Consider the following 10,787-nt stretch of genomic DNA (forward strand, 5'->3'; position numbering starts at 1 on the left):
AGACAAGTTTTCCCATGACGGATTAGATGACAATGTCCATATATCGATGCGACGATGCATGTTTCCCGATATCCCTCGACAAAGGTTTCTGTGGTGCGGCGACTTGCCCTCTGCTCGGTGCTGTGGGCGGGAAGGATGGTGGATAATTTTTGGTAATGAGATGGACGAGATGTCACAAGAGCGTGGAGAGTTATTTTTTTCAATTCACGGGAAGGTGGCAGAAAGTCAAAATGGGGGGCAGCGCCGGGTTTCGTCGGGGGGGGCAAGACGAGACGCTTTATGGAGCAGACATGGAAACTATGGAGAGGGGCGGTATTTTTGTAGTTTTTATTTTTGGACAGGTGAAGGTTCGAAGGGGGAATGGCTGACGAGGTGGCGTTGGCTGGGCTATGGTTTTCACGTTCCAGTGTCGTTTGATGGCTCACAGAGGTCAACATTGGTCACAAATTAGTAGCCCCGGAGGGTGTTGACCTTGTGTACGAGTTGCTTTCGGTATTGGGACGTTTTTCTCGGTGGTCCGCTGCCGACACCGGCAAGTCCGGGAGGGGGGTTTGTCCATGGTCTGTTTGGTGTTCCTAGTTGAATTCAAAACCTGTCATCTGAACATCTGTGGAATCGTGCATTGCTTCATGTGTGCCTTTGTGACGTGAAATAGTGGGGATTGAGATGGTAAGACACCACCAAGATTTAGTGACATAAGCGGTGGGGGCGGCCCCTGTAGCTGCGTAGCATTCAGGTACTTGAACAGCTCTCGTTTGGCGGCTCGCGCCGAAACCTTTGACGTTGTCATTGAACCAGCTGCTTGAGAACTCAATTTCTACCACGCGACACGCATACTGTCACAAGGGGTGCGGTCGTATAAGAGTACGGGCGGCTAGGCATAAGATCTCCCAAGACCCCGCGTGGAAAAGCCGTTGATCAGAGTAAAGATGGGGGCGTCGTCACTGAGGCTACTCATACGGCCGGGTGTGTTGAGTTGCCGGTATATATACGCTCTTTTTTTCCCCCTTCATTTCCAACTCCCTGGGGTTTCTGTTCGGATTTGAAAACGGGAACTCAATTCCTTCAAGATGAAAGCAACTGACATTCTCCTCCTCCTCAGCAGCACCCTCTCAAGAACCAGCACCGCCGCTCTCATCAACAGAAAAACTAGCCCCTCACTATTCCGCCCACCACCACAACCACCATGGCTCGTCACCACCAGAGGCTTCAGAGATGACACCTTCTCCAAGCCTTCATCCTCAATAGGCAAAAGATGGACCAGACCTGACTCTGCCACCCCATCAGAATGGGAGGCCCCTTCCTTTGCCTTTGCTTTTGAGTAAGCCCTTTCTTCCCACCCCCCCGACCTGGTCTCTTATACTGATGATAATCCCAGCATCGACGGCGTCCTCCTCCACGAAAAAGCCCCTCTCGCCGGCGCGGCCCAGACCCTCGCGCTGCTGGATTACTACCACATCCCATTCATCCTCCTCACCAACGGCGGCGGCAAGTTCGAGGCCGACCGCGTGGCGGAGCTGAACGAGAAGCTGGGCAGCCACATGACAACTGAGAATTTCTGCCAGTCTCACACCCCGTTTCAGGAGCTGTTGCCAGTGTACCGGGACAAGACCATCTTGGTGACGGGGAGTGACTACGAGAAGTGCAGGGAGATCATGAAGAGGTATGGGTTCAGGAGTGTGGTCACGCCGGTGGACATCTTCAGGGCGGCGCCCGAGGTGTTTCCTTTTGATACCGTCCGGGGGAAGGTGGGGAGGGATTTGCCGAAGCCAATCTGGAGGCCGAGGAAGGAAGCCGGGGAGCATCATCAAGGGACGAAGGGGATGGTGAGGGATACTGAGCAGGAGGAAAGAGAGGGGAAGTTGGAGGATCATTTAAAGGTTGAGGCAATGTTTGTGTTGAATGACCCGAGGGATTGGGCGTTGGATGTGCAGGTGTTTATGGACTTGTTGCAGTCGAAGCAGGGGTATGTGGGCACGTATTCGGAGGAGAACAATAAGGGACGGTGGCAGGGGGATGGCCAGCCGAAGCTGTTTTTTAGCAACTCGGATCTGATCTGGGCGGCCAAGTATCACCTTCCGCGGTTTGGGCAGGGGGCGTTTCAGCATGCGTTGGTGGGGATTTGGAAGGAGGTTACGGAAGGGAAGAAGGAGCTGGTACGGACGTGCTTTGGGAAGCCGCATAGGGAGACGTATGAGTATGCGGAGGAGATGCTGGTGAGGCATCGGGGGGGGTGGTTGAGGACGAAGGGGTACAAGGAGGGGGAGATTGAGGGGGGTTTGAAGAGGATTTACATGGTGGGGGATAATCCTGAGAGTGATATTGCTGGGGCGAACGACTATGATGGGAAGGGGAAATATGGGACGGAGTGGGTGAGCTTGTTGGTGGAGACGGGGGTGTTTGATGCGACGAGGATGAACTTTAAGGATGGGGATGTGAGGAAGGCGGATGTGGTGAAGCCAAACGTTGCGGAGGCGGTGAAGTGGGCGTTGAGGAATGAGGGGTGGGTTGATGAGTAGATGTGTGTTGATGGGATAAATACCTTGAATGAGATGATGAATGAGATCATTGTGTCGAGCCTGATCTTGAAGAAGTGTATTTTCCTGAATGGGGGTCAAGCATTTGAGTGGGTAACAAACGTATGGCAAATTTGGTCCTGTTTAAACTTCATGGAAATATACAGACTGGGTGTGAAGGCTCATCTTCTGTCAGCAGATCTCTGTTCATCCAGTCGAGGAGTGAAAGCATTCTAATTCCAAATATATTAAATTCTATGTCGACTATCTTGTAACAACCAATTACACGGGCCGCTGGTCTAGTGGTATGATTCTCGCTTAGGGTTCACCCTATAGCATTGCTTGCGAGAGGTCCCGGGTTCAATCCCCGGGTGGCCCCATCTTTTTCTCTCTCGCGACTCACCTGCAACACTACTCAAGTAGTGAGGCTATCTTTTTTGCCGATAACTGAAAGGCTATCTTTTTATCTATGTATGTATGGCCCTGTGGTTATGTAGAAAGGCAAACAGCCAACAGCTAGCTCGGTCTACGTGGGGAGTATGGTCACGACACCCTCTAAAGGAAGCAGCAGTAAACTGCTTACACTCTCAACCTTGATGGAGGTGTGTGACCTCTGCTTGACGTTGGCGAGAATATATTGCCATCCACTTCGCAGTGCTTCATGTGCTTCCCTCAGGCGCCAAAATAGTACTATCACTCTACGTGGGGCTGTGAGCAAAGATAAGCCCTCATAGTAGGCAGGCCTTTGAATTCTTAGCTAGCATATGCCTGTGTGTCCCAGGAGATACAGCTTCTCAGTGCCATAGCCGAGGAAACGACCACTCGGGTTTCCAACGTGGTGACACACACACACACACATCAAGACAAAAGCCGAGACCTACATTTTCGGGTTCGTCGTTCTAGGTCTGTATCGGCCTTCATGCTGTGCTATGCAGCCACGCTTGCAAAAAAAAGTCAGTCTGGCGGTATGTGTCTCTTGAGCTGAATGTGTGTGTGTGGTGGTGGTACCGGTTTAATATGTGTGTATATAGCCGGAACCAATGATGTGTAATCTATTGGATGTTATTTTGGTTAAGAATGGACGTCCCGTTCTGCAGCCAGCATAAGAAACGGAATGGAGAAAAAGAGAGAGACATTGCGGAGGAGGGGGGCCAGAGGGCTGGAACTTGGGGAATGAGTTCTTGGGCAAGTCGAGGCTCGGGAACGGATGGCGAGGAATCGTGGCGATATCGGTGGTTGAGGTGGTGGTGGTGGCCAGACTATCCCAACCCACAGGTCAAAACCCGGCGTCTTGGGAGGTTCGGTTGTTCGGTTGGAGTCGTGCAGAGGATAATCTTCCTATCCCCCCTCTGCCGTGCTTGCGTCGTGCCTGCATCCATCCATGATGAAGAGTTTCGAGACGAGGCCCGAGTGTTCCTTGCTCCGAGTACGACAACTATCTCGACGATGCCAAGAACCAATACGTTATCTGATGGTTGCAAAACATGGTGCCTGGAATCTGGGTTGAAAGATAAACATTGCCTGGTTCAAGACCCCTTCAGCTTTGGGACAAGGCTCGGACCGAAAGTGCTAAACGGGATGCTCAGCTGGTGTTTTCTGCCCATGAGATTTTGTGTATGAGTCGTGACAGCGGCAACCAGAGCCAAATGCGACACCGAGCAGCGGGGAGAATGGGACGAAGAAGAGTATCATTCTTCTGCAGGCTCTGCAGCCCATCCTACCGATGGTCCCCCAACCCCCCCCCCCCCTGCGGCTGCGCCATGTACGGAAAGCTCCATGGTTTTCTATTCGCCAAAAATGATCGTTCGGCGTGGTATGGATATGGCATTAGCTGCAGCTTCCCCGATCTTAGGTGTCTCTGGAGGATTCAAGGTCTTGTGCTCGGCATGGGTTGGACCATGGAACGTGGGGAAACCGTGCCGGCGAAGTAGAATGGAAATGCGGTCATGAATTGCGCCCTATGTTGTTGAACACTCGCTGGCCTGGTAGTGAGTGTCTCGATCCACGGCCAAGTAAGTGTAAACCGATAAGGATGTGTTTCCGCTGCTAAGAAGAACGATATTCATGACAACTGACTAGACAGAGGCGCTAAAAAGAACATTGCTTGAGATAGGCATGAGAGCAGTATCATGCACCGAAGCCACACCTGTACGTAAACTCCGAAAGGTGCAAATCGTGGGTGAGATGGTGAAGATGAAAAGGTGGGGGTTGAATGTGAAAGCAGAGTGGGCTTAGTCAGATGGCAACGGGCGCTGCTAACCACAAAAACTCTAAGCGATTGCGGGCTTCAAACCCATTTGACGAATTCAGGTCCGGATCGAAGACTTGGCCAATGGAAACGGAGGTGCACCTGGCAGTCAAGTCGGTCTTGGGACGGATGTTGCAACCCCGGCCGGCTGTTGTTCCCGCCCCGCAAAGAAGTTGAGAAGGAGCGAGATGGCCGGTGGGTGGCTCGTGATGGCGAGTTTGTAGGCATATCCGTACTTTTTCCAGGCTTGCAAGCTTCTACAATATCGCCATCTTTGTCTTTGATTTGTACACTAGTCATACCCCCGCGAATCCCGATCGAGAATGTTGGAAATAATGCATTTCCTAGACCCAAATTCGCCGTTTCAGACCATCATGCCACGGGCCAAGGCGGGAGATAAGAAGCATCATGGGTCGCCGATATTAAACACAGGGCAAAGAGATGTCGCCATTGGCCGAGGTCTCTTGGATGCATCGCCGCCCATCAGGAAAACGAGTGGCAAGTTCCCCGTCGAGCCTACCGTGCCGTTTTGCACCCCGTTTTTCCCTTACTGATTCTTTTCTAGCCCATCATCCCACATGGGCCTCAAGTGGTCCCCAATCCCGATGCCAGAGCATTTGATATTGGAGGCATGAAAAAAGACCGTCAGTGCGACATCGCTTGTGAGTTGATTCGGCCTTCCGCTTCGGACACCTCAGGCCTGGCACACCCAGCCCAGCCCTGCGGCAGCTATCACCAATGCTTTTTGCTTCTTCTCTCCTTCTTTCGAAGCCGACCATCGCTTCCATGCATCAGGGCGCGCATTAGTGTTATCTCATCGCGACGGGATGGATCAAGGAATAGCATCACGCAAGCAGTCTCCAGGTCTCTAGGCAATGCTGGGGCCCCCGCCTCGATCCCTGTCACATCGCCGGGAGCTCAACCCATCAAACCAGCCATCAGGCCAATTTAGGCAGGTCAGCAGTCGCTGGGGGTCGCTGTGGTCGACGGCTTGTGTGCTTCCTGTGCTTCCAGAAGCAGCCCCTCCTTCATTTTCACCCGCTAGTGAGTTGACCTGACCCTCCCATGGTCCTGCTCCTCCAGGCCCGCCGAGACGTCGCCCAGCCGAACCAGTGTTTGCCCTTGGCCCAGTGCACTCCATGTCGCCGACGCTGGCTGCTGCAGAGAATCCACCGTTTTCTTCCCCACCACCTTCTCCCCTTCCGACACCACCACTTCTCCATTCCTGCGCTGTCGCCCGCTGCCCCGTTCGTCGCTAGCTCTGTCTCGCCTGTGTGAACCCCGGGCCCCGCTTCTTCACTGATCAGTGAGCCAGTGATCTGCGCATTGAAGCACGAGGCAGCCATGTCCAGTTTCAATATACATTAATCCATCCCCCTGTCTTAGCTGCGCTCGCGCCATTGACCTTGTTTTCTCTTTTTTTCTTCTCCCTACAACACCAAAACGTTGCTATTTTGCGTGACGGCCCCGACGACACACCACTGGGCGCGTCGATTGCACCCTTTCTTGCTTCTCCGGCCCTGTCGCGCCGGGAGCAACGGAGCGGCCGATACTCGCTCCGCTCAACCAAGGGAATCTTTGAAGGAAGGCAGTGTGGATTGAGACAGAACCAAAATGGCCCCGATATTTTTGAGTGGCATTCTTCGACGGCGGCGTGATGAGGAGGAGCAACTGCCAAGTGTTGACGGGTCGTTGGAGGGGGACTCGAGTGGGCTGGCGTCGCTGAAGCATTTTGAGAAGATGCACCGACTGGATCCAAACCTGCCGTTGGACGAGCTGGAGGAGGTGGATATCGCCATCATCTTGAACCAGCAAAATGCCGAGAAGGGGGCGGAAATTGAGCAGGTCTTGAATGAGGACAACTCTCCATATCCAGAAGTGAGAAGCCACCCTAGAAATATGGCCGGCGCAAGAGGTGTTGGAGGTTGTGAAATGAGGGGATGGTCGTTCTAACATTTGTCCTCTTATCAAGGTACGAGCCACGGTACGAAACTTCGATGTCGAGATGCCTGCGAATACGGTGCGAGCATGGGTCATTGGGATGCTTTTGTGTACGATTGGCTCCGCCGTCAATATGCTGCTGTCGCTACGAAACCCGAGCATCATGCTCACGACATTTGTCATCCAACTCATCGCCTACCCATTGGGTCTCTGCTGGGATTATGTGTTCCCGGACCGTGTGTGGAATGTATGGGGGCTCAAGTTCAACCTCAGGCCAGGACCTTTCAACTTTAAGGAGCATGTCATCATTGTGGTCATGTCAAATGTGCGTTGTTGATGGTTTTTCCCATTTCTGGATGTTCCAGACGCTAACGTGTACACAGGCTGCGTATGGAGGTGGCGCTTTGTATGCTACTGATGTGATCATTGCACAGCGTATGTGGTACGGCCAGAACTTTGGCTGGCTATGGCAAATGCTATTCGGCATCACGACACTTTGCACGGGTTATGGACTGGCTGGTTTGGCAAGGAGGTTCCTGGTGTGGCCTGCCGCCATGATTTGGCCGACCGATCTCGTCAACTGCGCCCTATTTTACACTCTTCATGACCACAGCCCATCCGATCCGACAGTGACGAACGGCTGGAGCATCAGCAGATACAAGTGGTTCATGATCGTGTTCGGTGGCTCGTTTTTGTGGTACTGGTTCCCAGGCTATCTCTTCCAGGGCTTGTCATGGTTCTGCTGGATCACCTGGATCTGGCCGGAGAATGTTGTGGTCAACCAGCTGTTTGGTGGATATAGCGGTTATGGACTGTTCCCCATCACTCTGGTAGGCCTCCCTGTTTGCTTTCACACGCCGTCTTTGGCTGACACTTGTTTAGGATTGGAGCATAATTTCCGGCTATCTCATGTCACCGCTTATTCCCCCATTTCACGCCATCGCCAATGTCATCGGCGGGGTCACGGTTTTCTTCGTTTTTGTGTCCATCGGGATCCATTACTCGGGCATGTGGTACTCGGAGTTCCTGCCGGTTCAAAACGCCCACGCTTACGATAACACCGGCAATATTTACAACGTTTCCAAGATTTTAGGAGCTGACCTGCAGTTCGACGAGGCCAAATACATGGCCTACTCCCCGCTTTATCTCCCTACGCAATTCGCGCTCGCCTACGGGCTTTCGTTCGCCGCGGTTGCTGCCGTCATCACACACGTCGCCTTGTACCACGGCCGCGAAATCATGTCGCAATGGAGGCTGGCCCGGCAACAAGAGGACGACATTCACATGAGGCTCATGAAGAAGTACAAGGACGCTCCGGACTGGTGGTACGTTGTGCTCTTCGTCATCATGCTCGGCATGTCTTTTGCCGTGGTCGAGGCCTGGGACACCAACTTCCCCTGGTGGGCTTACATCATCTGCATGCTCATCCCACTTGTTTGGACGATCCCCATCGGCATCGTCCAGGCTATCACCAACATTCAACTCGGCCTCAACGTCTTGACCGAGTTCATCATCGGTTACATGCTCCCCGGTCGCCCGCTCGCCATGATGATGTTCAAGAACTATGGTTATTTGTGCATGTCACAGGCGCTTTACTTTGTCCAGGATATGAAACTAGGTCATTACATGAAGGTCCCTCCCCGAACCATGTTCTGGTCGCAGCTCATCGCATCGATATGGTCCGCCATTGTTCAAATCGCCGTCATGAACTGGGCCCTGGACACGATCCCCGACATCTGCTCCGAAGATCAAATTCACCATTGGAACTGCCCAAGCGCTCGCGTCTTTTATACCGCTTCCATAGTATGGGGCGCTATTGGTCCGGCGCGCATGTTTTCTGGCACAGCGCTTTACAGCTCTCTCCAGTGGTTCTGGCTCGTCGGTGCCATTGCTCCCATCATCACCTGGTTCTTCGCCCGCCGATATCCGAGATCCCTCTGGCGGTACGTCAACATGCCGCTTATTTTCGGTGGATCAGGCTGGCTGCCACCCGCGACGGTGTATATCTACTACTGCTGGGGCATCGTGGGGACGGCCTTCAACTATCTTATCAGGAGGAAGAAGACAGGTTGGTGGTTGCAGTACAACTATGTCACTTCGTCGGCGCTGGACTGCGGGTTGATTGTGTCAACGTTGGTGATTTTCTTTGCGCTCTATCTGAGCGAGACGGATGCGCCGAAGTGGTTTGGAAACACGGCCGTGTTGGCTACTTTGGATATGACGGCGAAGTCGATACAAAAGGTTGTACCGAAGGGGGAGACATTTGGGCCGAGTGTATGGCCATAGTCGGGAGTGAGGGTACAGGGGCAAATAGGGGGTCAAATGGGAGGAGTTTAGGGAGTTGGATGTTTTTTTTTTGGGGGGGGGGGGGGAGTTTACCGGTTTTGATTGATTTTCAGTTCGGAAAGTCTTTACTATATGGCATGTGTTGGACTTGGTTTTGTTCACTTGTGGTTTGATGGTCATTTTTGGATGAAAATAAGCGAGCGAGCAAGCGAGCAATGGTCTTGGGGGGATTTTGTCTCTCTGTTGATTTAAGGGGTTTGGGGGGGGGTTGATATGGAGAGGATCAAGTCATGTGTCATTTGTAGCTGTCTATTGGGATGTCAAAAATGAGATAGTTGTCGGTCAGGGGACTTTGCGGGTTTGTTGTGCCCTGTTTGCGAGTGTCAAGTTTCCCTAAAACCTTCGATATCACTCTACGACGATAGGTGTTTCAAACGTAGATACGTAAAATTAGAGACCATAGTTCAAAGGCTCAAAAATACATCCTATCCCATAACCTGCTCACTGCCAGATAGCTAAGCATCATTACAAGCCAAATCCCAACATGCAAACCCTCTTCCCTTTTCCTCGCCCTTGCTCCCCTCCTTCACCTCCGCCCCCTGATGCCCATCCCTATTAGCCCTCCAAACCCCCCCATCCTTAAACTCCTCCCGTTTCCAAACCTCCACCTTCTCCTTGCACTCCTCCAGCGCCTCCTCGCCCGCGAGCCACGCAGCCTTCCGATGGGCAGAGCTCACCGCGATGAGGATACTCTCCTCGCCTATGGGGACTGTGCCCAGGCGATGGACGATGGCGATTCCTTTTAGGGCGTGCTTGGTCAGAAGCGAAGAGGCGATGAAGGAGAGGGTTTGGAGGGCTAGGGGGCGGTACGAGGTGTAGGTTAGGGAGGTGACGGGTTTGGAGGCGAAGTTGTTTCTTGTCGTGCCGGCAAAGGTGACGATGGCGCCCGCTTCTGGGCTACGGACTTTGTCCATTATTGAGAGGATGTCGAGGGGGAAGTCGGTGAGGGAGACGTAGATTCCCGGGAGGGAGATGGAGGATTCTCCCTCTGGGGGTGGGGGGTTGACTTGATCTTGGGTTGTCATCGTTGGTGCACTGCTCGTGGTTGTGTGAGGGGAGGACAAAAGTCAGGGGTTCAGGGGGCAGTGTTGCTCAGGTCTGGTTGGGCGTGTATCGTTTCACCGAGAAATATTGAAGATGGAGTGTAAAATGGGTTTATAAAAGCATTGTCTGGCTCTTGCAAGTTAGCAGTTTTTTCATTGATATCAACTTCATCAAGCACCCACCAGCTGTAATGAGCCACACCGTGGAGGCAGAGGGTCATCGGCGACTACTCAATGATGGGCCTCGCAAATCGAGTGCAAATGTATTTTTTGTGGACTTGGAACTGCTGTGCTGCTTCAAACTTCTTATTGCCTCATCAACCACACCATCTCTGTCTTTCGTCTGTAAGTGGCCCCCTCAACACCGTGCTTATCAACGGTGAGCCGACACTGTGGCCCCGCGATGCTAGCCCACTGTCGATAAGATTAGATAACCGGAATATCTTCGGTTACTAACGGCTGCTGCAGACTGCCAGCGCTCTAGCCACCAACGCACGCGCTCCAGGTAAGCTTGCGACTCGGTGTTTCCTGCGACTGCATCCCTTTGACACGGGCAAAGGCCAAAAATCTGTGGCTCGTGTAGTGACCTGAAGTATAACTACTACAGGCCCTATCTTTTAATGTACCTTTTTATAAACGCGTGTATAGGAACCGCGTGTTTTCCTACCTAAAACTCTTTAATTTTATATTTCT

General features: G+C 52.7%; 4 protein-coding genes and 1 non-coding gene across 5 annotated transcripts; 4 read left to right on the plus strand and 1 right to left on the minus strand.

The window, feature by feature from the left end:
- Positions 1-929: 929 nt before the first annotated feature.
- On the plus strand, positions 930-2,666 carry QC763_0016700 (uncharacterized protein; the record flags this gene model as incomplete). Its single annotated transcript, XM_062905330.1, has 3 exons — positions 930-982; positions 1,106-1,321; positions 1,379-2,666. 3 exons carry the CDS (start codon positions 930-932, stop codon positions 2,517-2,519), a joined length of 1,410 nt encoding a protein of 469 aa, XP_062771022.1. The 3' UTR covers positions 2,520-2,666.
- A 138-nt stretch (positions 2,667-2,804) lies between these two features.
- QC763_0016710 lies at positions 2,805-2,895 on the plus strand. Its single transcript has one exon. It is a non-coding gene; the product is annotated as a tRNA-Pro (tRNA).
- Positions 2,896-4,465: 1,570 nt separating this feature from the next.
- QC763_0016720 (uncharacterized protein) lies at positions 4,466-4,988 on the plus strand (the record flags this gene model as incomplete). The annotated part of the gene is made up of 3 exons (XM_062905331.1): positions 4,466-4,528; positions 4,600-4,664; positions 4,827-4,988. The coding sequence occupies exons 1-3, from the start codon at positions 4,477-4,479 to the stop codon at positions 4,986-4,988; spliced, it is 279 nt and encodes a 92-aa protein (XP_062771023.1). The 5' UTR covers positions 4,466-4,476.
- Positions 4,989-6,378: 1,390 nt separating this feature from the next.
- On the plus strand, positions 6,379-9,487 carry QC763_112850 (uncharacterized protein; the record flags this gene model as incomplete). The annotated part of the gene is made up of 4 exons (XM_062907870.1): positions 6,379-6,642; positions 6,737-7,030; positions 7,089-7,535; positions 7,588-9,487. 4 exons carry the CDS (start codon positions 6,379-6,381, stop codon positions 8,989-8,991), a joined length of 2,409 nt encoding a protein of 802 aa, XP_062771024.1. The 3' UTR covers positions 8,992-9,487.
- A 19-nt stretch (positions 9,488-9,506) lies between these two features.
- NIT8 (Molybdopterin synthase catalytic subunit) lies at positions 9,507-10,525 on the minus strand (the record flags this gene model as incomplete). The annotated part of the gene is made up of 2 exons (XM_062907869.1): positions 10,278-10,525; positions 9,507-10,086 (listed from the first exon to the last, which is right to left on the minus strand). Exons 1-2 carry the CDS (start codon positions 10,313-10,315, stop codon positions 9,507-9,509), a joined length of 618 nt encoding a protein of 205 aa, XP_062771025.1. The 5' UTR covers positions 10,316-10,525.
- Positions 10,526-10,787: the final 262 nt, after the last annotated feature.

The sequence above is a fragment of the Podospora pseudopauciseta genome, chromosome 1, assembly GCF_035222475.1.
Source record: "Podospora pseudopauciseta strain CBS 411.78 chromosome 1, whole genome shotgun sequence".
NCBI lineage: Eukaryota > Fungi > Ascomycota > Sordariomycetes > Sordariales > Podosporaceae > Podospora > Podospora pseudopauciseta.